Source organism: Oryctolagus cuniculus, chromosome 11 (assembly GCF_964237555.1).
Source record: "Oryctolagus cuniculus chromosome 11, mOryCun1.1, whole genome shotgun sequence".
NCBI classification, from domain to species: Eukaryota; Metazoa; Chordata; class Mammalia; order Lagomorpha; family Leporidae; genus Oryctolagus; species Oryctolagus cuniculus.
Window position 1 is genome coordinate 55,652,611 of NC_091442.1, and position 27,283 is coordinate 55,679,893.

At 58.2% G+C, this 27,283-nt stretch overlaps 2 protein-coding genes across 2 annotated transcripts; both read right to left on the bottom strand.

Moving 5' to 3' along the window:
* Positions 1-10,999: 10,999 nt before the first annotated feature.
* Positions 11,000-15,353, bottom strand: LOC138844352 (keratin, type II cytoskeletal 6A-like). Its single transcript, XM_070052272.1, has 9 exons — positions 14,746-15,353; positions 14,055-14,269; positions 13,665-13,725; positions 13,422-13,517; positions 13,141-13,305; positions 12,514-12,639; positions 12,064-12,284; positions 11,859-11,893; positions 11,000-11,752 (listed from the first exon to the last, which is right to left on the bottom strand). Exons 1-9 carry the CDS (start codon positions 15,286-15,288, stop codon positions 11,523-11,525), a joined length of 1,692 nt encoding a protein of 563 aa, XP_069908373.1. The 5' UTR covers positions 15,289-15,353; the 3' UTR covers positions 11,000-11,522.
* A 6,140-nt stretch (positions 15,354-21,493) lies between these two features.
* On the bottom strand, positions 21,494-25,810 carry LOC138843098 (keratin, type II cytoskeletal 6A-like). The gene is made up of 9 exons (XM_002710998.5): positions 25,200-25,810; positions 24,510-24,724; positions 24,121-24,181; positions 23,878-23,973; positions 23,597-23,761; positions 22,969-23,094; positions 22,519-22,739; positions 22,314-22,348; positions 21,494-22,207 (listed from the first exon to the last, which is right to left on the bottom strand). The coding sequence occupies exons 1-9, from the start codon at positions 25,740-25,742 to the stop codon at positions 21,978-21,980; spliced, it is 1,692 nt and encodes a 563-aa protein (XP_002711044.2). The 5' UTR covers positions 25,743-25,810; the 3' UTR covers positions 21,494-21,977.
* Between the last annotated feature and the right edge of the window lie 1,473 nt (positions 25,811-27,283).

The following is a 27,283-nucleotide window of genomic DNA, read 5'->3' on the forward strand; positions in this document are numbered from 1 at the left end:
TGTCCCGAGGCTGTTTCTCAGAGGTGGGGGCCCAGAGGCCCTCTCTAACCCAGGAGCACAATACCTAGAAGCCCAGCCAGGCTCCTGCTGGCCCGGAGCCACAGCCTGGGGGTGCAGGCTAGGTGGGCTGGGTGATACTGGCACGCGGAGGGACGCTGGTGACTCCACCTTCTGACTTGTGCTGGGTCTGGAGGCTGCAGCTGGGGGTGGGGTGCCTGTCCCCAGCTGGGAAGTGGGAGCTGGGAGCCACTGCTCCGCCCCGTACTGGACTTGGCACTACGCAGTATCTCATGAACTTGGCCGTCCCGAACATTCTAGACTCCTCCTCACCGCAGTTATTTCTGGGAGTTGCTTTGGATTGCACCGGCAAACAAATTGCGTCTGTTTATTTATCCTTCCAAGAAATGTTTCCTGGGCTTTCAGTGAAGGAGGCTGGGGTGGGCGGGGGTTGGGGGGAAGGGACTTGGGATAAGCTGTGTTCATCTCAGAGGCAAGCAGGCCGTGCAGCGCGGGTTCTCAGGCCCCTCACCCCGGAAGGGGCCCCGGCTTCTGTGCCACGGGATGTGACCACCCTGGCCTCTGCTGTGGTCCCCAGCTCCAGGCACGGTCATGATGTGCACACTCTGAAGGCCTCGTGTTTTGTGAGCCAGGAGAGCTCACGAGGAAGGTGAAATTGACACACAGGAAACAGGATAGCGCAGAGTCTGGCACTCCACCACCCAGGCAGCGAGCGGTGTCTCTGCTCATGGGTGAACCCCGTGGGGGGGGTCTGCAGAGGAGCCCAACCCCCAGTTGGCTCCAATGCCATGTGTGGGACATACACACATGGGGAGGGAGAGCTATTAGGGTTAAACACTCGTCACGGATAAATCAGAGTGAATCCACCCACGGACGCTGGCCATGGGGCTGTGAGTGTGTGCTGACCGTGCACCCATGCCAGCCGTGCACAGCTGCCTGTCTGCGTGAGACATCCCAGTGAGGCGTCGTTAAGCTGCTGTTTGCGAGCACAGGCGCGCATGCCTGGCTGTGGGGCTGTGTTTTCCGGGGTCCCCAGTAGTGGGGCTGGTCCCACGGGGTACCCAGCCTTCCTCCAGGTGACCCTGCTTCACCCTGGGAGGCATGACACCCAGCCGAGCTGCAGGTACCAAATCAACACGCGTTAGTGCTGAGGATAGTGACAGCGACATTGGTGACAACCCCGGGAGGCTGGGGGGATTGGCTGAGGGCAGTGGAAGAACAGGAAGTCCCCTTTGCTCTGCTCTGAGAGGGGGACAAGCTGAGCAGCCCCATGCAGGGCCATGGAAACAGGGCTGGGGCGGGTTGCCAAGGCAGACGCGGATGCTGGGAGGAAGGGTCGTTTGCCAACAGAGAGCAGGTGCAGGCTGCAGGGGGCTTCCAGCCTGAAAACCAGACAGACAGAGAATCCGAGGGTCTGACATGCAGCCCCCTGCTGCTCTTTCCTCCCTGCAGGACAGGGCGAAATGGCACCTGACCCCACGGCAGGCAGACGCCCCAGCGCTCCCATCAGGCTGGGGCCAGAGCCTGCGTCTTCTCAGGGGAAACCCCCGAGGTGCTCTTCTCCACCCCCCAACCCCAACCCCAGCACCGGTGCATTAAGTAATGGTTGGCCAAGCTGGAGGGAGGCCAGAGAAAGATGGGGGTGACGGACGAATGGGAAATCAGAGGTGTGAGGGAAGCTTCAAGGAATTATAGAGGCAGAATCTGCTTCCTTGCTGTGGTTGTAGCCACCAGGTAACGAACCTGCAAGGAGCTAGTTAGGCATCCAAGGGTGTGTGTTCTAACGGGGACCAGCCGCTTGGCCAGCCCTCGGTGCCTCTGGGGCGGGGGGGAGCGGCAGACACCTCTCTGGATTCTTTCGGGAATGACTTAGGGGCTATGATCCTGGGCGTTTCAGAAGGAGGGAAGCTCCCTCCCCTGACAAGGCACCCAGCCTCCTGGAGCCTCAGTCGCGATGCAGGCTCCCTACGTGCTTCCAAATTGCCCCTGCAGGGAACGGGAGCCCACGCGGCCTCTCTGGGAGAGGGGGAGCCTGCCACTGCCCGGGTCTCATGCTTGACAGCCGTGGCCCTGGCCTCTGCGTGGAGTGTGTGTGTTCACATGTGCGTATGCCAGTGTGTGCGTGCACACGTGCCTGTGTGTTCCCATACCTGTGGCATATGTGCATACACACGTGTGCCTCTGTGAATGTGAGCATGTGTGCACACATGTGTATGTGCATGTGTGAGCATGTGTGTTCATGTGCACATGTGTGCTTGTGCGTGAGAGTGTGTGCGCCTGTATTTGTGTGAGCATGTGTGCACCTGCGCCTGTGTGTGTCTTTGGCCAGCGGGGTGAGAAGGCTTCTGCGGGGGTAGACCCCAACTCCTGTTGAATCACACATGTGTTTCAATAGTGCGCCTGTCTTCCTGGAAACTGCTCTACAGCTCGCAGATCCCACCTGGTCGCCGGTCTTCTTAGACGGCGCTCTTTGATTTTCCTGGGGTGTTGAGTGGCTGAGGGCCCGGAGCAGCCTGTGGTGAGGTTTTGAAAACATCTTTTAAAGCAGCAGTGACGCAGGCTCGGAACAGGTCTGCTCTCACTCCTCACTCCCTCGTCACCAAGGAATAAGCAGGAAGACAGAGTCAGGGAAACAGGCCTGAAAGACCAGAAAGGGCTCTCGGGGAGCGGAAAGGCAGGAACACAGCAGAGCCGGTGGGGTCCCCACGCTCAAGGGCATGGGAGTCTCCAGCTGTCACCTCCGTCCTGCACCCTAGGACTGAGCTCCTCCACCAGAGGGCAAGCAAAGCCCGGGAGGGAGGGCGCGCAGCAGTCCGAGAGAGTGGGAGGGGACGGCGGGAGGCCAGCGGCCGGGACTGAGCCACGCCTCCCAGCGCAGGGGAAGAGCACAGGTTAGGCAACGAACCGGGCCTGGCCTGGGATCCCGGCTCTGCCTCCCACTCGCTTTTCCAAAGCGTGCTTTCCTCATCTTTAAAGTGGCCATGAACTTTAGCAAAGGGGGTGGGTGCTGGACGTGACCAAGATGTAAGTAGTTAGATAATGTGACCAAAGACTCCTGACTCACAACACGCGAACTCTTAAGACAACAGCAAAACACGAAGAACTAGGCACTGCCGGAAGCAGTGTGTAGGCTGAATCAGAAGCCATGAGCGACGCCAAGCTCTGGTTGTGACGATGGAAGGACTGGACGGAGAGGTCTGGGCTGTGGGGAGCCAGTGCCTGCCCTCAGGGTTCCATAGCAGTGGCTTTCAACCGGGGGCGGGGACAGCAGAGGGAGTGGGATTTTCACCCTCACTTGGAGAAAGATACAAACACAGAGATTGCCCACATTCCCACTCCTGAGACTCGACTGCTAGGGGCTGGCATTGTGGCGCAGTGGGTTAAGCCTCTACCTATGACACCTGCAACACTGGTTTGAATCCAGGCCGCTCCCCTTCCCTGCTAATGCACCTGGGAAGGCAGCAGAGGATGGCCCAAGTGCTGGACCCCTGCCACCCACAGGGAAGACAAGGATGGAGCTCCTGGCTCCTGGCTGTGGCCTGGCCAGCCCTGGCTGTTGTGGCCACTTGCGGAGTGAGCCAGCGGATGAAAGATCTCTCTCTTCTCTCTCTCCCTCTCTGTCACTCCGCTCTTGTCAAGGAACTAAAGCTACATCTTTTCCAAAAAGAATCAATCACTATTACTGTTTTGATCTACTTGAATTCATCCCTTTTTTTTCAGGTTCACATCTTTGTTAAATCATAGACATAATTAACAAATACTAGGTCCTTTATTTTTTTAAATTTACATGGTAAATATGCTTTTTTAAAAAAGATTTATTTGTTTGGAAGTCAGAGTTATACAGAGAGAGAGAGGAGAGGCAGACAGAGAGAGAGAGAGGTCTTCCATCCACTGGTTCACTCCCCAGTTGGTCGCAACAGCTGGAGCTGCGCCGATCCGAAGCCAAGAGCCAGGAGCTTCTTCCAAGTCTCCCATGTGGGTGCAGGGACTCAAGGACTTGGGCCATCTTCCACTGCTTTCCCAGGTCACAGCAGAGAGCTGGATCAGAAGTGGAGCAGCCGGGAACTGAACCAGCGCCCACATGGGATGCCGGCACTGCAGGCAGAGGCTTTACCCACTATGCCACAGCGGAGGCCCCCCACGCACTTTCATGTCTTCCTCTTGGCTCCCCCACCGGCCTGTACAACGTTGGCCACGGGGAGCATGCGTGAGCAGGCATCCTTATCCGGTTCTCCGAGTTGGAGACAAAGCACTCTTTGTAGATGCCAGTAACCAAGTGATGGAAACGCCCTTCTGTTCCTGGTTAGCTGAGAGCTTTTGTTTTTGACTCAGGAATAGATGTTAACTTTCCACACATCTGTTAAGTTAATCTCATTGTTTTTCTTGTCATCAAGAATTACATGAGCAGATTCTTGCAAGTTGAACCAGGGGCCAGCACTATGGGGTAGTGGATAAAGCCTCTGCCTGCAGTGCCGGCATCCCATATGGGCGCTGGTCATGTCTCGTCTGCTCCACTTCTGATCCAGCTGTCTGCTATGGCCTGGGAAGGCAGTAGAAGCTAAAGAGAAAGAGAGAGAGAAAGAGAGAGAGAGAGATCTTCCACCTGCTGGTTCACTCCCCAAATGGCCACAACCAGTAGGCCTGGGCCAGGCCAAAGCGAGGACCCATCCCTGTCTCCTGTGTGGGTGGCAGGGACCCAAGCACTTGGACCATCTTCCTCTGTCTTCCCCACACATTAGCAGGAAGCTGGATCTACAGCGGAGCAGCCGGGGCTCTAAGCGGGTACTTTGATCTAATGTGCTGTGGTTACAAGCTTCTGCCCCACAATGTGCATGCCTGAGCCGCCATGTGAACCACACGGGCGTGCGTGGACCTGTGCCTCCATCTGTTTGTTGCTTGTCTATTTCAGTGATTAAAGCAAATTCCAGGACAGCTTTCACAGGAGACCTGGCTGTGAATCAGAGAGGAAAGATCCATGTGGACCTGGGGAGATGAGTTTGCTTCCGTGTTCTTAAAAACAAAGAATGCAAGGAGAAACCCAAGAGGGGTGAGAATGCTTTGCTGTGAGGGGAGGGAGGGAGCAAGGGGAGAGGAGAGGCGGAGGGCACTCAGCTTCTGGCATTGTTGAAGATCCCAAAGGAAGGAGAACAGCGCCCTCAGACCTTGAAAGCAAACAACAAATACATGGAATCAGCTTTTTATCCAACTATGGGAACCCACGCAGGGAAAAACCATATTCCGGTGGCTCCGAACGACGCGGTTTCAGTCTGCATCTCCAGCAGTGTGTATCGTAGTAGAACTAAAGCTACTGCAGAGAGTGCATGCAGGAACGCAGCAGATGGTTCCAGTAGCAATACCGGGCTGAACGTTTAGATGCATCCTCAGTACAGTGTAGGATGAGAAGACTAAGTAGCATGGTGCTGGCATCCTGAGCCAAGCTTCTCCGTGAGAGAGAGAAAAAAAAAAAACAATTCAGGCATGGAGTCATCTTGTAATCTTTCATCAGAGCAGGAAGCATCGTACACACTTCTGTTTTGTTGTCATTTTTCCAAGTGCATTTTTACATTTTCCCATAGCTCTGTCTGCCGGAACTGCTTTGGAGCCCTGGGATGTCAGGGAGTGCTCCTGGCACTCCTGGTGCTCCTGGTGCTGCACGGCCTGGTTCTGGCCATTGTTTCCCTACAAAGGCACCAGGGGAAAGGCGGATCCACATCTGCCGTGTGGGAACCCCAAGCAGGCCCAGGTCCCTGCAGGCTCAGGCAACTGAAATGCCGTTAGCGGCCAGAGGAGCACCCGTTGGCCCCAGCGGGGACCAGGGAAGCCACAAAAAAGCAGCGACAGCCGTAGGGGCCTGAACCACAGTGAATTAATTCACTCATGGCGACTGTGCCATGATCCTGCCACTCAACCACACCCCCCACCCCCACCATGCTTCGGTGTCCACGGAAGCCGGCCACAGCCGCAGCCTGCTCAGGAGAAAAGTGTGGAATGGGGCCGCGGCTGTGACTCTTCCGTGCAAGTCGCGTGTCCTTGTCTACAGAGGAAAGTTGCTAAGGACGTGTAGGAAGCCCAGCAAGATCACGTAGGCGCTGTCTGAGCTCTTGAAGCAAGCGTGCATCTGGGGCTCGGTGGGCGGACATGGAAACCTCAGATGAAAAGTCCGTGTGCCGGCAACAGAGGGACCTTGCCCAAACCACGGAAACCCTGGATCGGGGTCATGGGACACAGCGCTAGAGGGCGGTTCCTGGTGCCACCTAGCTCACATTCTGGCCTGCAACCGCCACACAAAATCTGATCCTGTGTCTCCTACTGTCGCTCCCCCTCTTCGCGGAGGAACGACACTAGACCCTGCGCTGTTCTTTCGTCTGCTCGGCCCTCCCCGGGTTTGCTGCTGGTTCTTCCCGGGTTGGCTGCCGACCCTTCCACCTCCGTGGAAGGGCGGTGCCCCCTGCCACGTTCCCCACTTCCGCGGGGGAGCGGCACACCACCGGCCGGCTCTCTCAGGGGCTGCTCAGATGTTCCTTCAGATAGATGTTCCTGGTGCATGGTGTCTCTCTCCTCTTTATAGTCCTCTTCCACCAGTCCCAACTCTGCTACCCACACGCCGAGTACGCTGCTCTCCTCCAATCAGGAGCAAAATCAGCTCCTGCAGGTTACTGGTTGAACTGGAGGCAGCTGTGTAAAAGTTGTTTTTACTCCTCTCCCAGCGCCATATTGTGGGAGAGCAGATGCAGAGAATAAGTCTTAATTCCAGTAACTTAGTCTAGTCCGAGTTGCTCCCCACACCTACAACTTGCAGGAAACCCAAAGACACAAGGCACCAGTAGGCAATGACAAACCACAGGCCGCAGCACGGAAATCTCATAGTGGGGAAGAATTTGGCCACACGTCCACGGCCCATCACGGACCCACAGGGAGCTGGCTTGACAGGAAAGAACCTCAGAGGCCCAGCAGCCCCAGGGCAGGCGGTAGGCGAGCCCACTTAGGGGCGGTAGCAGGCAAGGCAGCCACAGGGAGACGTCTCTGATGCAACCTGAGAAATACAAGTAGGAAGCATTCCATCAAGGGATGACGGCGACAAGATGATAAACCCACCATCAGACACGCAGCAAACATTTACCATACACATCACCTGGTTTCTGGATCTCCCATAAGCGCTTGCAACAGGAGAAGCAGTTAGGTGTGCAGAGGAGGAGAGAGTGGGGGATTTGCATCAAACAGTAGTGAGAAAGCAGTGATGATGGCTCAACCTGGTGATTGGTACCAGGAGGTTCATATACCACCCTTTCGTGTCCTGTTTGAAATTTTCAGAATACACAGTGTGTTAAAGCAGGAAGATAACGTGTTACACAGAGGAACACAAATTAAATTTTTAGTGTTGCCAAAGATGATGTGTCACAAAAAATATTTCAGGTTCAAGGCTGGCATTGTGGCATATAGCGAGTAAAACCACTGCCTGCGACCCCGGCGTCCCATATGGGCACCAGTTCAAGTCCTGGCTGCTCCAATTCTGGTACAGCTCTCTGCTATGGCCTGTAAAAGCAGTGGAAGATGGCCTAAGTCCTTGGGCTCCTGAATTGGGCTGCCCACGTGCCCAGGGAGACTTGAACTTGAGATAAAGCAGACAACACGTTGAGGTGGGAGAGGGTCCAACACGGCTTGGAGCTGAGCTGACCTCAAAGTTGCTTCCTGCGTATCTGACAATCAGTGTGCATTTCTCCTCCCAGGCCATTTACTGAATCTGGCACCCTTGCACCTAGATTCAGCCTTGTGCACTTGACCCACAGACCAGAGCACCGCTGGCTGGGCTGCTGCTCGGGACAGCTCCTGCTAGGGCCACACCATAGCTCTTCTCCTCCAAAGCGTTCCCTCATCGCTGCCCAGGGATTTCACTCCAGGTCGCTGCCAAGCACCTGCCCCAGCACAAATGAGCTCATAGCTGCCTGAGGCTCCCCTGGGGGATCTGAGGGTTTTTGTTTGTTTTTGTTTTTTTATAATTTCAATGGCAGAGAGACAGAGAGAGAGTTCCCATCCTCTGGTTCACTCCCCACACGCCCATAATACCCAGTACCCAGGTGGGAGTGTGGATCTGGAAATACAAATCAGGTGTCCCATGTGGGTGGCAGGGACTGAGCCAGCGACACCGCCCGGGTCTTAGCTGCAATGCTGAGACCCCACCTGTGTCTTGGTTTCCGTGGTTTTCATTTGTCGGTGCCAGCATCGTGCCTTCCAGGTATTTACACAGTTCCTGGGGACTGATCCTGCAGGAGGGAGACAGCAGCACCAGCACCACCCCTATGGTGGGAACTTGAACCAGGGCTTGTTTTTAAAGGACATCGTGGGGAACCGGTGCTGTGGCATAGCCGGTAAAGCCACCGCCTGCAGTGCCGGCATCTCATATGAGCGATGGTTCGAGTCCCAGTTGTTCCACTTCCAATCCAGCTCTCTGCTATGGCCTGGGAAAGCAGTAGAAGATGGTCCAAGTCCTTGGGTCCCTGCACCATGTGGGAGACCCAAAAGAAGCTCCTGGCTCCTGGCTTTGGATCAGCTCAGCTCTGGCTGTTGCAGCCATCTGGGGAGTGAACCAGCAGACGGAAGACCTCTCTCTGTTTCTACCTCTCTCTGTAACTCTGTCTTTCAAATAAATAAAATAAATATTAAAAAAATAAAAAGTAAAGGACATCGTGTAGGGCTGGCACTGTAGCGTAGCGGGTAAAGCCACTGCCTGCAGTGCTGGCATCTCATATGGGTGCTGGTTGAAGTCTTGGCTGCTGTGGCTCGCCGTGGCTGCTCCACTTCTGATCCAGTTTCTGCTATGGCCTGGGAAAGCAGTAGAAGATGGCCCATGTCCTTGGGGGGCCCAAGCACTTGGGCCATCTTCTACTGCTTTCTGAAGCCATAGTGAATGGCTGGCCCTGTCTCCTTGGAGATGGTGAAGTGAAGCTGCGTGGATGTCCAGGCTGTCTTCTGCCAGCAGGTGCACCTGGGTTGGAGGAGCACTGAGGCTCCCTCTGGCTTCCAGCTAAATGCACCCTCACACATGCTGGGGCCTTTCATTCCTCCTGATACAGTTGCAAAATCCAGTTTACCGGAGTCTGTGGTTTTCCAGAGCGAGGCTTCTCAGTGAGTAGGAGAACAATTGTCACTCAAAGAAGGGCTTGTTTTTAAGATTTAGCTATTTATTTGAAGGTGGAGTTACAGAGAGAGAGAGAGAGAGAGAGAGAGAGAGAGAGATCTTCTATCTGCAGATTCACTCCCCAAATGGCCACCATGACGAAGACTGGTCCAGGCCAAAGCCAGATGCCTGGAGTTCCATCTAGGTCTCCCCTGAGGGTGACAGGGGCCCAAGCACTTGAGCCATCCTCCGTTGCCTTCCCAGACCACACGAGCAGGGAGCTGGAACAGCTGGGACTTGAACGAACATTCATATGGGATGCAGGCAGAAGGATCCTTAAGGGATTCCTGGAGAAGGGCCGGAATGTCAAAGGAACACACTGGTGAGGTGCTGCATCCAAGACTTGTTCAGGGAGGAGGTGAAGAGGAGACGGAGGGAAGAGGGGTGGGTCCCGAAGTGCTAAGTGGAGAAGAAACTGCTCAGTGCGAGGAGCAGCAGGGTGGGGGAGGGGCTTGGGAATGGCCCAGCGGGGGACACGCTCATGGACAAGCCTCCCACAACAAAGTGTCTGGGTTCAATGACCAGCTCTGCTTCTGACTCCAACTTCCTGCTACTGCAGGAGGAGATTGAATTCCTAGAGGAGATTGAATTCCTAGCACCGTGTGGGAAACGTGTGTTGAGTTCCTGCTCCCGGCGTTGGTCTCTGAACCAGCTGAAAACATTGCAGGCATCAGGGAGGGAACAGGCAGATGGTTTCATTCTCTCTCTCTCCCTCCCCACCCTCTGCCTCTACCGTTATCCCTCTCCGATTAATTTACAAGATTTTCTCCAAAGATGGGTACAGTCAGTGCTGTACCCCTGGAGAAAATGTCCCACCCCATGATGGGCAGCCAGGTCCAAGGCCAAGTTCAAGGAGCTGTTGACCAATGGGAAGTCTCAGGTTCACCTGCCGGGCAGCCCGCTCTTGTTGGCACAGGAAGGTGTGTGTGGCAGCTCAGACCTCCACTCACTGCCCTGGGAGACCTGGATAGACAGTGAGGAGATGTCCAGGGGAGACGTTACCTGTGTGGCTGGGGCGTCACTGCAGAGGAACACAGCATGAGCTGAGGGCGCACATTCGGGCGGCCACGGTCACGTCCATCTTTATGGGAGAGCAGAACGTTAAGGAGGTAATGGTCACCCACGGGGAATCTGGGCCAGACAGGGTCCAAGGACAGCACACATGGCCCGACCCATGTCCCCGGGTCCTGGGGTTGCCCTTTGCCACTCATGGACGGCACCAGGCCAGTGCACGCCTGCGAGCAGCGGGGTCAGCACGTGTGACCCAGACTTGGTTTCTGAGAGTCCTAGTGAGGGGCTGGTGCGTGCGATTCAGGGAGCATTGGTTCTCGTGTTGCCTTCACCCTGCAGCCTTACTCGGGGAAGCTCGAATGTTTCAGGTGCCTCACTGAGAGGCGTATGGAGCAGCAGAATACCTTTGAAAAGGAGATGGCACTTGTCATTCCTTTTTTTTTAGAAGATTTATTTATTTATTTGACAGGCAGAGTTATAGAGAGGCAGAAAGAGAGAGAGAGAGAGGTCTTCCATCCGCTGGTTCACTCCCCAGATGGCTGTGCAGATCCAAAGTTAGGAGCCAGGAGCTTATTCCAGGTCTCCCACACGGGTACAGGGGCCCAAGGACTTGGGCCATCTTCTACTGCTTTCCCAGGCCATAGCAGAGAGCTGGATTGGAAGTGGAACAGCTGGGACTTGAACCAGCACCCATATGGGATGTGGGCACTGCAGGCAGAGGCTTTACCCGATACAGCACAGGACCGGCCCAGGCACTTGTCTTTGACTCAGCTTGAGAAACAGCAGGGCCAGGCATTAGTTCATAAATCTGCTTTATTTTGCATATATGAGAAAGCAACCACAATTTGTAGCCACCACAGAGCTACAAATCTGTCCATCCCAGAAACAGACACTTGTATTTTCACAGGCACAGCAAAGGGAGTCATCAGGACCAGTGTGATGAGGACTTTGGGAGACAACGGGACATAAAACAGAAGTTGCTCAATTTGTCGGCAGAACCCGGGGAGTTTTACAGAAATAAATCGCTGAGCTGTACACTAAGACTCAGTGCTCTAGGAAAAGATTGCTAATTTAGTACAAAAGTGAGTGCCTGCTTCTGAAAAGTGACAGTTGGGAGGCAGAGGTGACCTGTGATGGTGACCAGGGAGCTTGGGCACAGCTAGCGGGACAGAGAGGAGGAGGGAGGGGCCCTCGGCAGCCTCAGCTCCAAGCAGAGAGCAGGACGGACCTGAGGCCAGGGCAGGGCAGGCTGCCTGCCCCGAGGTCTCTGCAGCCAGGCGGGGGCCCAGGGCTGGGGGCCACACATCAGGGGTGGGGCTCAGTGCCTGTAGCTCTTCCTGCTGGAGGTGGTGCTGCTGTACTTGATGGAGGCACCGCTGCCCCCGGCGGAGCCCAGGCCGCCCCCGAGGCCGAGGCCGATGCCGCTGCCAGCACTGAAGCCGCCTCCGAGCCCGTGGCCACTGCTGTAGGAGTAGCTGCTGCCACCGCCCACACCTGCGCCGCTGCCACTGGCGCCGTAGCCGCTGGACACGGTGGACTGCACCACGGCTGCAGGGTGCACACAAGCACACAGCATGAGCTGGTGAGCACCTCTGCCCAGCCCCAGCCCAGTCCCAGGAGCGCCAGGGCAGGGAGGAAGGGAGCAAGGACTTACAGATGTTGACTTGTCCAACGCCTTCGCCACTCAGCCTAGGAGAGAGGACGGGGGAGGTGAGACCTAGGAGCCCCACTGAAGACAAGGGTAGGCCAGCGGCCCTCCCGTGGTCCCAGAGAGACGCAGCTGGGCCCCCACTGGGAGCCCTGGGCTGGCTCAGACCAGGTGCCTTTGCACCCAGGTGCAGAGGGAGGGGCGGGCTCACCTGCACTCCTCGCCCTCCAGCAGCTTCCTGTAGGTGGCGATCTCGACGTCCAGCGCCAGCTTCACATTCATGAGCTCCTGGTACTCCCTGAGCAGCCGCGCCATGTCCTGCTTGGCCTTCTGCAGGGCGTCCTCCAGCCCCTCCAGCTTGGCCCGCGCGTCCTTGAGGGCCAGCTCCCCGCGCTGCTCGGCGTCGGCGATGGCCGCCTGCAGGGAGGCGCACTGGGGCGGGGGAGAGCAGGCAGAGGCTCTGAGCATCTCCATCTCCCAGATCGCATTTATCTGCCATTCCCTGGTGGAATTGGCACTGTTCCCACAACGTGGGTTTCTTGCCCTAGGCTGGGTCCACCCCTGCTCAGCCCCTTAGAGTAGGGAATTCCCAGCATCTTGCCCGATGCGAGCCTAGGGTGCAGCAGGGACACCAGAGCGAGTTGGCCCCACCCCCGCGCACCTGCTTCTTGACGTGGTCGATCTCAGACCTCAGCCTCTGGATCATGCGGTTGATCTCCGCGATCTCCTGCTTGGTGTTGCGCAGGTCGTCCCCGTGTCTGCCGGCCGTGACCTGCAGCTCCTCGTACTGCGGCGGGGAGGGCGGGGGAGACAACATCGGTGAGCCGCACCGGTAGGGTTTTGAGAGCAAATGAGAGGTAGAGACAGATCCAGAACTGAGGATGGAGAGACACCATCCCCTGCCTCAGCCCCAGATGTCTGCCAACAGCAGGGCTGGACACAACCAGGTCCAGGAACTCATCCCCATCTCCCAGGTGCAGCAGGAAGCACTCATGGGCCAAGAGCTGCGCCCTGACTGCACCCGAGCAGGACCTGAACTCAGCGGCCAGAGCAGGGCTCCCATGTGGGATGCAGGCGTCCTAACTGCTAGACCACTGGCTGGCCCATGTGGGTTTCTCCATGGAAACCATGTATCAGGCTTGTAATAACGTTACCATAATGACCCGGCAGGGGGCACTGGCTCTTATGACAGCCCATCTTCTCTCAGGAGGGGACCCCAGTTATCTGCAGCCTCTGGGGTTCAGGGAGGGCCCCGGGGCTCCCGCAGTGGCTGCCCCGCCATGCCCACCTTGGTCTGGTACCAGGCCTCCGCCTCGGCGCGGCTCCTCTGGGCGATGTCCTCGTACTGCGCCTTCACCTCGGCGATGATGCTGTCCAGGTCCAGGTGCCGGTTGTTGTCCATGGACAGCACCACGGACGTGTCGGAGACGTGGGTCTGCATCTGGGACAGCTCCTGTGGGGAGAGCTCCGTGACCCCTGTGCCCTGGGGTCTCTGAGGGCCTGACCCCGGCATGATCCCCCGCGCAGACTCTGAGTGGGGCAGATACACGGGGGGGTGGAGCCACTGACCGCGTCATAGAAGGCTCTCAGGAAGTTGATCTCGTCGGTGAGACCGTCCACCTTAGCCTGGAGCTCCACCTTGTTCATGTAGGCGGCGTCCACGTCCTGGGGAAAGGGGCCACGGGCTAGGTCAGCAGAGCGCCCCCTGCTGGGTCCCCACTGCTGGGTCCCAGGTCTGCCCCAGGGTGGGCAGGGACTCAGAGACAAGCCCCGCCCTCAGCCAGACACCTGCTGCTGACATCATAGGCTCACCTTCTTCAGAGTCACAAACTCATTCTCGGCCGCCGTGCGCTTGTTGATTTCATCTTCATATCTGCTCGGAGAAGACAGGACAGGGCTGGGGCGGGGGGCAGCAGGCGGCAGAGGCCCGGCCAGGCCCCCAGAGTTTTCATGAACAGAAATAGACCAGGCTGAGCTCATGGCACTGAGAGCCTGACAGGCAGCCTAGGGTGCCCCTCACTGTCCCGTGCTCAAGCCCTCTCGCGTGGTGCTTCTGTGCCATCAGAGGTCCTCGGACACTGTCAGGTTCATGTCCCAGCCCTCGGATGCTGCAGCTCAGGAATGGGGCCCTGGTCTGGACGCAGTCACCCTGGCCAGGACCTTGTCCCGGCAGCCCCTGAGCCGCTCCCCCACGTCACTCACTTCTTCTTGTAGTCCTCCACCAGGTCCTGCATGCCTCGCAGCTCTGAGTCCAGGCGGCCCCGCTCCCCAAGGATGCTGTCCAGCTGCCTCCGGAGGTTGCTGATGTACTGCTCGAACAGCGGCTCCAGGCTCTGCCTCGCGGGCCGGGTGCCCTGCTCCTGCAGCAGCGTCCACTTGGTGTCCAGGACCTTGTTCTGCTGCTCCAGGAAGCGCACCTGCGGGGAGCCGAGTTGGAAGGTGGAGACACTTGGCTTTGCTGTGACTTCCCTGCCTCCCATCTGCTGCTTCCCCCTAAACCTTTCCTGGGGGCTCTGCTTGGCCCTGTGTCTGGTGGGGGTGGGGAGACCCAGAGGGAAGCCCCCAGCCTCCCACTCTCAGGGCACAGCCGGCACCGGGAATGGCTGGCTGGAGTGGGGGTAGCTGCAAAGGCCCAGGCACTGCTGCTGCCTGGAACCTGTGGCCTTCCTGGGCCATCAGCCCCGGTATGTGAGCACAGAGTTCATGTCTGTCCTGCAGTAGCTGAGGAGCCCCAGGGCATGCAATAACGTCCTGTCAGGAAAGCCCCTACAGACGCATGATGGGAGAACGAGTGGAAACCTGCACCTGCCATCAATGAAGTGATTTGCACAGAGCTGAAACCAAACTTCCCTCCCGCTGCTGAGTCCCGCATTTGCCGAAGGTCCCGGCTCACCTTGTCGATGAAGGAGGCGAACTTGTTGTTGAGGGTCTTGATCTGCTCGCGCTCCTCCGTCCTCACCCGCTGGATGGTGGGGTCGATTTGCAGGTTGAGGGGCGTCAGGAGGCTCTGGTTGACCGTGACCTCTTGGATGCCTCCAGGGGGGCACACGGGGAAGCCGGCGCCCCCGTAGCCGCCGCCAAAACCAGCTCCACCGCCGAGCCCCAAGCCGCCCCCCATGCCTGCGCCGAAACCAAATCCGCTGCCGGCTCCACCTCCGAAGCCATAGCCGCCTCCAAATCTGCTGGTGTAGCCGCCTCCGACGCCACAGCTGCCACCCACCATGGAGATCCTCCTGGAGCCCCCCACGCCATAGAGGCTGCGGCTTCCAAAGCCAGCGCCTGCACAGGCTCCCCCGAGCCCCGCACCGACCCTGGAGCGGGTCACGGAGACAGAGCTGAAGCCAGAGTGGCTGCCCCTGGGGAGTCTGGCGGAGCTGGTGCTGAAGCCGCGGCGGCTGACGCTGGTCTGGGTCCTCACGGTGGACTTGCTGGCCATGGCTGAAGGAGGGAGAAGGCTGAGCGGGCGGGAGTGCGGGAGCTGGGGCTGCGGAGCAGGTGTGTGAGCTGGGCTCCGGGCTGCACTTTATATAGGCTGAGAATGGGCTTGGCCCGTCCTGGAAGTGGAGCTGGCAGGGCGGGGATGGCTAGGCCCTCCCCATCCTGAGATCACCTGGCTTAGCAGAGAAGTTTCGAAACAGCCAGTCTGTGATTTTGCTTCCTGAGTCGGGCAAAATTCCTCTGCCTCCAGCTTGGGCTGGTCCTTAGCACAGAGAGAATTTCCTGGAATTAGATTTGCCTGGGGCCGGGCATAGCCCAGCGAGGTTGTATGTGGGACGTTGGCTGATTCTCTCACGTCTCCACCTGACTCTTCCAGGCCAGACATCACAGTCTCCTTATTTTGGGCATTATGCCCTGGTCTGGAAAGATGGCCCCCCCACCCCCGTTCCTCGCCAGGCCTTCCAGGTGTAATGGGACTGCCCCTCCTCTGTGTAATCCCACAGAGCTAGCACCGATGGAGACCAGCAGGCTGGGTTTCTGTGGACCGATCCCGCCTGCAACACAGCCTGGAGCTGGCCTCTAACCCCTTATGTTCAAGGCAGATGCAGCATGGCCAAGACCAGAATGCTCGCGATGCTTGCCTCCAACCACTGCATTGTTACCCAGCTGTTACCCGTGTCCCGTCCACCCACTCAACCATTGCTGTCCACAGTCATGACCGGACATGGCCACTGTACTGAGCCCCTGCACTCACAGCTGATGTCATGGTTTCCCCACTCTGCAGTCTAGGAAGGATACACACAGCGAGTAGAGGCTGGGGTGCAAGGTTCCAGGGTGGTTATCTGTGCAGGATCCCGTGCACAGCTGTGTGCAAACTCCGTGCCATTTCTGCAGACACAGGATCTGTGCTGCCCTCGGGCCTCCTGGAGTCACCACCCTGGGACCTGGCAGGGAACCACGTAGGGGAGTCACAGTGCTGTCAGGTCCTGGTGGGTCCTTCTAGAACCTTCCCTGGCATATGCTCCTGTGCTGCTCCTGGGGAGCCTGTGGGATGCAGGTGACGAGTATGAGTGTGTGTGTGTGTGTGTGCATGGTTGTAGATATGTGTGTGTGTGGATAGGTTTATGTGTGTGAGTGTATGTGTGCATGCACAAGTAAGAGTTTGTGTGTGTGACTGTGCGTGAGTGTATGTGTGTGAGTGTGTGAATATGTGAGTGTGTGTGTAAGTGTACGTGTGAGTGTGTGTGAGTGTGAGTGAGTGGGTGTGTGAGTGGTTGTGTGTGAGTGAGAGTGGTGTGAGTGAGCGGGTTGTGAAGGTGTGTGGGTGTGAGTGTGAGAGTGTGTGTGAGTGTGTATGAGTTGGATCTTAGGTGGAATTTGGTATTTTGGGAGTGACCTGGCTCTGTTGTAAGGGAATCAAGCACAGGTGGATTGTACATGACCACACCTGTGTGCAGGTACATATTACCTGCACATACGTGTCAGCCCGCTGGAGACAATGACAAAAAGGCCACGGGATATGACAGGATCATTCTGTTGCAGGCTGTTTGTGTGGCACCGTGGGTTAGGCCACCAGCTGTGCAGCCGCCTCCCCTGTCAGGGACACCCCTGGAGTCCCAGCTGCTCCTCTTCCAACCCCACTCCCTGCTATGCGTTAGTGCAAGCAGAGACAACGGCTCGAAACCCGGCTCCTGCCGCCCATGTGGAAATCCTCAGTAGCCCCTGGGCTCCTGGCTGTGACCTGGCCCAGCTCCAGTGTTGTGGCCATGCAGGCAGTGAGTCACCAGATACAAGACTTCTCATTCTGTCTTACCCTCTTTGTCTCTCTACCATTCCGTTGCAAAAAAGAAATTTTAAAAAACTTAGGCAGAATGGAGTGAGAACATACGTTTATTTTGAAAACCTAAGTTTATTTAGGAGCATGTTGGGAAGATTCCACATGTACTTTGTCACTGTCCATGTTGTTCATGAGGTGTGTGACCCGCACATAGCAGGTGGCCGGCGGCAGGGTTCTCCATGTAAGATCTGCAAACACAGACAGACACGCACATGCACACGTGACCAGACGCCCAGGCTGCCTCCTTCTGTGCTGGTGTCTCCTCGTCTCGGTGCTGGGTTCTCTCCTGATGCCCTTGTCCCTGCCAGTGGCTCTCTCCTAACTGTCTGCCCCTCCCCCACCCCTGCACCTGCACCTGCACCAGCACCTGCACCTGCACCTGTGCCATGTGACGCAGCACTGCGCTTCCTCTGGTGCTGCTGTCCATCTGCCTTCCTCCAGGGCCCAGGGCTCTGTCTCAGCTCTGCCTCCTGACGCTTTCTCTTTGTGTCTCTGCACACTGTCCCTTTGCTCTCTGTGTGCAATTATGATTCGCAAATATCAAATGTGGAGAGAGAGCGGCACTCACAGAGAGAGCTGTCGATAGTCACAGAGAGAGATAGAGAGAGAGAGAGAACACCCCCATCGCTGGTTCACACTCCTCTGTCCCCTGTAACAGCTGGGGCTGGCCCCGGGCTGTATGGATCACAGAGCTCAGAGAACTGAAGCAGGACTCCATGGCGACAGGAATCCCAGATCTGAGCCATCACTGTTACCTGCTGGGGTCTGAGGTAGCCGGAAGCTGCAGTCTGGAGGCGGGTGTGTGTGTGTGTGGATCCCAGGCTCGCCCATGGGGGACACAGGTGCCTCCTTAGAGGCCCAGACCCCCTACAGAGCGCCTGCTCTGCTGTCTGCTGTGTCCCGGGGCTGATTTCATTCAATCTGTTGCCTGTGTTTCTGGGCACCTCCTGTCTGGCCAGTGTTCTGGAAGGGCCTTAGTTCCTCTGTTCCTTTCATTTTGTTCCTGCTTAGACCTTCTGTGGGTCCTAGAAGAGGCCCTCTGAGCAGCGCTCGGCTCTGTCCTTGTCATTTGAAGGAGCTGTCAGGAGAGGCAGGGCCGGGCCCGCTCCAGGCTCTCGGGTTGGCCAGGACGAGCTGGGCTGTGTGCAGATCCTCCCCGTCCTGGATTCAGCCAAGCCAACGAGCGCCACTGCAGAGGCGCTCACAGCTCCCACTCTGCTGTCCTAGCCTCTGCAACACCACGCCGGCTCCCGAGCGCTGTCCCCACGGCTGGGTCCCGGATGCCCACGTGTGTGTCCAACCTCCCTCTGGGACTGCCCTGAAATGTTTCTGGAAGGAAGACATTGGGACAGGAAGCTTGAGCCCAAGCCGACAGTGCGCTGTGAGTGTCGCTCCGCCAGCCCCAGCCAGAAGGGGAGAAACCCAGCTGGAGATCAGATCTTCCTCCCTGATCACCACCTGAGCTGGGACCTGGTGTGTCCTCACTCCAGACCTGAGCGACAGCACCAGCGTCTCTGGGTCGCACTCCTGCCCTGCTGGGACTGGAGCAGACTGCGTGCTCTGGGTTCTCAGTCTTGCAGCGGAGTCCGCACAGGAAACCTGGTGCTCCCGAGGGTCCCCACAGCTGAGCGCACAGCTGGGACTCGGGGATCCAGAGCTACATGCACAATTTCTTTATAAGAAATCTCTCTCTCACTCCCTTTCTCTTTCTCTCTGTCGTCACACTGTACATCCATCCTGGGATCCACTGGTTCCCTAAAATATTTTCTGGAATGTTCCAATTCTATTCTCACTGTGGTATACAGCACATGTGTTAGACGGGACTCCAAGGCGACATGCATGGGAGAGAGCGGAGAGGCTGCACTCATTAACATGAAGACTTCTGCTCTTGCATGAGAGCCTGTTGCTGATTTTAGGGACCAAGGAAGAAGGGAGGCAGCCAGTCAGAGCAGAAACAACTTGGATCGAAGTCAGGACAGAGAGGCAGGGCAAGGGAGATTCTCGCTCAGCCGGTGAGCAGGGGTCTGAGAAGAGAGTCAGCCCCTGGCCAGGGCACTGCAGCCCACTGATGCTGCTTGTAGAGACAGGGTTTTGGGGGGGGGATTGTGAGGCCCTCATCCACTGAGAGAGGACGGTTTGAAGAGGCAGAAGACCCCCTTGGTCAGAGTTTGCATCACCTGCTCTTCTCAGCAGGGAACGTCACAGGCCAAGCAGGCAGCTGAACGCCGTGGCTGCAGCACCTCAGCGTCACTCTGCCCCAGGTTCCGTGTGCCCTGTGTGAGGGTCACACTTGGGGCACACGGTCCCGAAGTCCTAAGAGGAAACCCTGTGAGAATGAGCAGTCAGGGCCCTGCCGGGGAGGACACCCTGATACCAGGAGGGCTCTCAGAGGCTGGGCACCCACTGAATCTCCCGGCAGAATTCCTGGACTGGAGTTTCTCCTTTAGGTTTCTGTACATGGATTCCATGTCTGCCAGGAGTCTGGGGGTTTCTGATGATTTCCCCTTGGGAGCAACATGGTATTGGGCGTCCACAAGGACTCGGCCCATTTTGTCTCAGGGTGTTACATGGTTTGACACGGAGCTGGGGTAGTTTGTCTATATTATGTGTCTCATGTTCACTGAGCCTTAGCTCCATTATATTTAAATTCTCTCTCTCTCTCTCTCTCTCTCTGTGTGTGTGTGTGTCTCTGTGTATGTGTGTGTGTGTGTGTCTCTCTCTCTTTCTCTCTCAAACACACAGGCACACATACACACACACGTGGTAAGTGGTCTTAGTTATGGAAAATCTTCCCCAGCTGTGGTCAGGGAGGAGGAGGTGGGGCCAAGGTGAGGTGCTGCCCACTTTGCATGGGCAATAGTGAAGTGGGGGGGAATCTAGGATACGAGGAAGCCCCAAGCCCTGGCAGTGCCAGATCACCCTTGACAATTTCTCCAATGATGTGAGAACTGGGGGTGAGGAGAACACAGTCATGCGCAGGCCAGCTCTCCAGCCTGGAGTCCCCACTCGGGTCACCCTGAGTCATCTCAAGTATAAGTCAGGACCGGGCATGCGCTAGTCAGGGATGGGATCTCCATTCCCCCTGGGTTGGGGGCGGTGAACTCTTGGGGAGGTTCCCAGGTGTCAGGGGCGTTCCTTCCTCCTGGGGCCCTCAGGCTTCAGGACCTGTGAGCCGAGCTGCCGCCTGGCCCTGGGTGCCAAAGCCTCCGGCAGCCCTGGCATCTGGCTGCACTGGCTGACCATTCTCTGCTGTGTGGGTCCCATGCTGCACACCCCAGGTCCCACGTTTGTCTCTGTCCTCGGGTGCGATCCCAGAAGTCAGTTCCATCAGCACATTGCGCTCCTGAATTGCTCTCACGGGTTGTTGCCACTCTCCTGGTACTGAAGGGTTTCTATCAACGATTTCCTGGAATGCAATATTGGGGAGAGATGGGGAGAGGATGACATAGGGGCAGATAGAAGAGGGTGTCTTTTCTTTTTTTTTGGCATGCAGAGTTAGACAGTGAGAGAGAGAGAGACAGAGAGAAAGGTCTTCCTCTTTCTCCATTGGTTCACCCGCCAAGTGGCTGCTATGGCTGGCACGTTGCCACCATTGCACTGCGCTGATCTGAAGCCAGGAGCCAGCTGCTTCCTCCTGGTCTCCCACGTGGGTGCAGGGCCCAAGGACCTTGGCCATCCTCCACTGCCCTCCCGGGCCACAGCAGAGAGCTGGACTGGAAGAGGAGAAACTGTGACAGAATCTGGCGCCCCAACCGGGACTAGAACCTGCAGTGGGGGCGCCACAGTCAGAGAATTAGCCTAGTGAGCTGCGGTGCCGGCCAGAAGAGGGTGCTTGTACCTCTGCTGGGTCACTCCATGCAGCTGCCAGGACTGAGTTGGAATTTGGTACCTGATCCCTAACCAGAGGCTCCCAGTGCCTAAGCAGAGCACTGGACCACAAGGAGAGCCCCTGGGACCCGTGCTGACACCCAGTGTGGGAGCAGGAGTCCCCATCCGGGGCTTCTCCACGGCATCTCCTCTCTCGCTCAGACTGAAGGATGACTCCAATATCCTAGACTTTCTCACGTGACTTTTGCCCTGATTGTCTCTGTGTGGGGTCAGTGCAGTGACCTGGACGCTGGCCTGATGCTCCTGGTCTAGCAGCTGGATATGTGTGGTTGGATCCTGCAGGGAACCTGACACAGAGGAGTCTGGGGTTTCCTGATCCCCCATAAGGACAGGAGCACAACGCATGGGGGAGGACTCTGGGTCAGCATGAGGGTACACTGATCCCCGGGTGGAGGAGCAGATCCTGTGTCCCCCAACCAGGCAGCAAGAATGACACAGGTCATGGAAATCTGCTTTATTTATAATCACGAGAAAGCATGGGCAGAGGGAAGAGTGGGGGACACCACCTGTGTGGACACGGACTGTGTAACCATGGGACGGCCCCTCGTGTGCCCATGGCCACGGCCAGGCAGGATCACCCCACTGCGAGAATGGGGATGTCTGGCCCAGTGGAAGAGAAAGGCAAAGGGCTCTGTTCTGGAATGGACCAGAGAGAATTTTCTAGAAAGAAGAGGGGCAGAGACAATAGTGCTGCAATGCACACCCTCGGAGACAGAACTGTGGGGACGGAGGCACAGGAAGTGGCTAAGAGACTGTGAGAGGGCAGAGGTGCCCTGTGATGGTGACAAGGGCGCTCGGGCACAGCTCGGTGGAAAGAGAGGAGGAGGGAGGGGCCCTCGGCAGCCTCAGCTCCAAGCAGAGAGCAGGACGGACCTGAGGCCAGGGCAGGGCAGGCTGCCTGCCCCAGGTCTCTGCAGCCAGGCGGGGGCCCAGGGCTGGGGGCCACACATCAGGGGTGGGGCTCAGTGCCTGTAGCTCTTCCTGCTGGAGGTGGTGCTGCTGTACTTGATGGAGGCACCGCTGCCCCCGGCGGAGCCCAGGCCGCCCCCGAGGCCGAGGCCGATGCCGCTGCCAGCACTGAAGCCGCCTCCGAGCCCGTGGCCACTGCTGTAGGAGTAGCTGCTGCCGCCGCCCACACCTGCGCCGCTGCCACTGGCGCCGTAGCCGCTGGACACGGTGGACTGCACCACGGCTGCAGGGTGCACACAAGCACACAGCATGAGCTGGTGAGCACCTCTGCCCAGCCCCAGCCCAGTCCCAGGAGCGCCAGGGCAGGGAGGAAGGGAGCAAGGACTTACAGATGTTGACTTGTCCAACGCCTTCGCCACTCAGCCTAGGAGAGAGGACGGGGGAGGTGAGACCTAGGAGCCCCACTGAAGACAAGGGTAGGCCAGCGGCCCTCCCGTGGTCCCAGAGAGACGCAGCTGGGCCCCCACTGGGAGCCCTGGGCTGGCTCAGACCAGGTGCCTTTGCACCCAGGTGCAGAGGGAGGGGCGGGCTCACCTGCACTCCTCGCCCTCCAGCAGCTTCCTGTAGGTGGCGATCTCGACGTCCAGCGCCAGCTTCACATTCATGAGCTCCTGGTACTCCCTGAGCAGCCGCGCCATGTCCTGCTTGGCCTTCTGCAGGGCATCCTCCAGCCCCTCCAGCTTGGCCCGCGCGTCCTTGAGGGCCAGCTCCCCGCGCTGCTCGGCGTCGGCGATGGCCGCCTGCAGGGAGGCGCACTGGGGCGGGGGAGAGCAGGCAGAGGCTCTGAGCATCTCCATCTCCCAGATCGCATTTATCTGCCATTCCCTGGTGGAATTGGCACTGTTCCCACAACGTGGGTTTCTTGCCCTAGGCTGGGTCCACCCCTGCTCAGCCCCTTAGAGTAGGGAATTCCCAGCATCTTGCCCGATGCGAGCCTAGGGTGCAGCAGGGACACCAGAGCGAGTTGGCCCCACCCCCGCGCACCTGCTTCTTGACGTGGTCGATCTCAGACCTCAGCCTCTGGATCATGCGGTTGATCTCCGCGATCTCCTGCTTGGTGTTGCGCAGGTCGTCCCCGTGTCTGCCGGCCGTGACCTGCAGCTCCTCGTACTGCGGGGGGGAGGGCGGGGGAGACAACATCGGTGAGCCGCACCGGTAGGGTTTTGAGAGCAAATGAGAGGTAGAGACAGATCCAGAACTGAGGACGGAGAGACACCATCCCCTGCCTCAGCCCCAGATGTCTGCCAACAGCAGGGCTGGGCACAACCAGGTCCAGGAACTCATCCCCATCTCCCAGGTGCAGCAGGAAGCACTCATGGAGCCAAGAGCTGCGCCCTGACTGCACCTGAGCAGGATCTGAACTCAGAGGCCAGAGCAGGGTTCCCATGTGGGATGCAGGCGTCCTAACTGCTAGACCACTGGCTGGCCCATGTGGGTTTCTCCATGGAAACCATGTATCAGGCTTGTAATAACGTTACCATAATGACCCGGCAGGGGGCACTGGCTCTTATGACAGCCCATCTTCTCTCAGGAGGGGACCCCAGTTATCTGCAGCCTCTGGGGTTCAGGGAGGGCCCCGGGGCTCCCGCAGTGGCTGCCCCGCCATGCCCACCTTGGTCTGGTACCAGGCCTCCGCCTCGGCGCGGCTCCTCTGGGCGATGTCCTCGTACTGCGCCTTCACCTCGGCGATGATGCTGTCCAGGTCCAGGTGCCGGTTGTTGTCCATGGACAGCACCACGGACGTGTCGGAGACGTGGGTCTGCATCTGGGACAGCTCCTGTGGGGAGAGCTCCGTGACCCCTGTGCCCTGGGGGTCTCTGAGGGCCTGACCCCGGCATGAGCCCCCGCGCAGACTCTGAGTGGGGCAGATACACGGGGGGTGGAGCCACTGACCGCGTCATAGAAGGCTCTCAGGAAGTTGATCTCGTCGGTGAGACCGTCCACCTTAGCCTGGAGCTCCACCTTGTTCATGTAGGCCGCGTCCACGTCCTGGGGAAAGGGGCCACGGGCTAGGTCAGCAGAGCGCCCCCTGCTGGGTCCCCACTGCTGGGTCCCAGGTATGCCCCTGGGTGGGCGGGGACTCAGAGACAAGCCCCGCCCTCAGCCAGACACCTGCTGCTGACATCATAGGCTCACCTTCTTCAGAGTCACAAACTCATTCTCGGCCGCCGTGCGCTTGTTGATTTCATCTTCATATCTGCTCGGAGAAGACAGGACAGGGCTGGGGCGGGGGGCAGCAGGCGGCAGAGGCCCGGCCAGGCCCCCAGAGTTTGCACGAACAGAAATAGACCAGGCTGAGCTCATGGCACTGAGAGCCTGACAGGCAGCCTAGGGTGCCCCTCACTGTCCCGTGCTCAAGCCCTCTCGCGTGGTGCTTCTGTGCCATCAGAGGTCCTTGGACACTGTCAGGTTTATGTCCAGCCCTCGGATGCTGCAGCTCAGGAATGGGGCCCTGGTCTGGACGCAGTCACCCTGGCCAGGACCTTGGCCCTGCAGCCCCTGAGCCGCTCCCCCACGTCACTCACTTCTTCTTGTAGTCCTCCACTAGGTCCTGCATGCCTCGCAGCTCCGAGTCCAGGCGGCCCCGCTCCCCGAGGATGCTGTCCAGCTGCCTCCGGAGGTTGCTGATGTACTGCTCGAACAGCGGCTCCAGGCTCTGCCTCACGGGCCGGGTGCCCTGCTCCTGCAGCAGCGTCCACTTGGTGTCCAGGACCTTGTTCTGCTGCTCCAGGAAGCGCACCTGCGGGGAGCCGAGTTGGAAGGTGGAGACACTTGGCTTTGCTGTGACTTCCCTGCTTCTCATCTGCTGCTTCTCCTAAACCTTTCCTGGGGGCTCTGCTTGGCCCTGTGTCTGGTGGGGGTGGGGAGACCCAGAGGGAAGCCCCCAGCCTCCCACTCTCAGGGCACAGCCGGCACCGGGAATGGCTGGCTGGAGTGGGGGGAGCTGCAAAGGCCCAGGCACTGCTGCTGCCTGGAACCTGTGGCCTTCCTGGGCCATCAGCCCCGGTATGTGAGCACAGAGTTCATGTCTGTCCCGCAGTAGCCGAGGAGCCCCAGGGCAAGCAATAATCTCCTGTCTGCCAAGCCTCTTCCCACCCAGGATGCGGGAACGAGCAGAAACCTGCACCTGCCATCAATGAAGTGATTTGCACAGAGCTGAAACCAAACTTCCCTCCCGCTGCTGAGTCCCGCATTTGCCGAAGGTCCCGGCTCACCTTGTCGATGAAGGAGGCGAACTTGTTGTTGAGGGTCTTGATCTGCTCGCGCTCCTCCGTCCTCACCCGCTGGATGGTGGGGTCGATTTGCAGGTTGAGGGGCGTCAGGAGGCTCTGGTTGACCGTGACCTCTTGGATGCCTCCAGGGGGGCACACGGGGAAGCCGGCGCCCCCGTAGCCGCCGCCAAAACCAGCTCCACCGCCGAGCCCCAAGCCGCCCCCCATGCCAGCGCCGAAACCAAATCCGCTGCCGGCTCCACCTCCGAAGCCATAGCCGCCTCCAAATCTGCTGGTGTAGCCGCCTCCGACGCCACAGCTGCCACCCACCACGGAGATCCTCCTGGAGCCCCCCACGCCATAGAGGCTGCGGCTTCCAAAGCCAGTGCCTGCACAGGCTCCCCCGAGCCCTGCACCGCCCCTGGAGCGGGTCACTGAGACAGAGCTGAAGCCAGAGTGGCTGCCCCTGGGGAGTCTGGCGGAGCTGGTGCTGAAGCCGCGGCGGCTGACGCTGGTCTGGGTCCTCACGGTGGACTTGCTGGCCATGGCTGCAAGAGGGAGAAGGCTGAGCGGGCGGGAGTGCGGGAGCTGGGGCTGCAGAGCAGGTGTGTGAGCTGGGCTCCGGGCTGCACTTTATATAGGCTGAGAATGGGCTGGGCCCGTCCTGGAAGTGGAGCTGGCAGGGCGGGGACGGCTGGGCTCTCCCCATCCTGAGATCACCTGGCTTAGCAGAGAAGTTTCGAAACAGCCAGTCTGCGATTTTGCTTCCTGAGTCGGGCAAAATTCCTCTGCCTCCAGCTTGGGCTGGACTTCAGCACAAGCAGAATAGCTGGAATCAGAGACGCCTGGAGCGGGGCACAGCCCAGCGAGGTTGTTCATGGGTTGCTGGCTGTGTCTCTCAAGTCCCCACCTGTCCCATCCATGCTGGACATCACAGACTCCTTATTTTAGGCATCATGCCCTGTTCAGAATGATGGCCCCTTTCCTTGCCAGGCCTTCCAGGTGTAATGGGACTGCCCCTCCTCTGTGTAATCCCACAGAGCTAGCACAGACAGAGACCAGCAGGTTAGGATTCTGAGGACGGATCCCTGCCTGCAACACAGCCTGGAGCTGGCCTCTGGTCTTTGTCCCTTTCTGCCTCGTGTGTCCAGTTCTCAGCCATGGAGTTTCTCTAAGGTGCTCCTGTGTCCCTCGTGTCCCTGTGAGTGACAGTTCCAACGTGAGGCTGAGTGAAGTTCTCCTGTGGCTAAAACAGTCGGGACAGGCATGGAGCAGGGTGCCCGTGGAGAATCTGAGTGCTGGTCTCTGACCCGTGTGTGCAAGTCAGACACAGCATGGCTAAGACCAGAATGCTCGTGACGCTCGCCTCCCACCACTGCATCGTCACCCAGTTGGCATGCGTGTCCCTCCACCCAGTCAACCATTGCCGTCCATAGTTATGACCAGACATGGCCACTGTACTGAGCCCATGCACTCACTGCTGTCTGTTGTGGTTTCCCTATTTGCTGTCTAGGAAGGTTGCACACAGCGAATAGAGGCTGGGGGGCGAGGATTCCAGGGGGTTATCTGTGCAGGAGCCCGTGCAAGGCTGTGTGCAAACTCCGCACCATTTCTGCAGACACAGGAGCTGTGCAGCCCTTGGGCCTCCTGGAACCACCACCCTCTGATCCAGCGGGGGAACCATGTCGGGGGAGTCACAGAGCCTCCAGGTCCTGGTGGGTCCTTCTAGAACCTTCCCTGGCATATGCTCCTGTGCTGCTCCTGGGGAGCCTGTGGGGTGCAGGTGCCTGGGTGTGTGTGTGAGTGAGTGTGTGAGTGTGGATGTGTGTGAATGTGTGAGTGGGTGTGCATAGGTGTGAGTGTGTGTTTGAGTGTGAGTGCATATGTTTGAGTGTGAGATTGTGCATGAGTGCACAAGTGTGTGTGTTTCAGTGTGAGATTGTGCATGAGTATATGTGTGTGATTGTGTGCAAGTCTGTGTGAGTGTATGTAAGTGTATGTGTGAGTGTGTGAATGTGAGGTGAGTGGGTGTGAGTGTGCATGAGTGTGAGTGTGTGAGTGTGAGATTGTGCACGAGTGTATGTGTG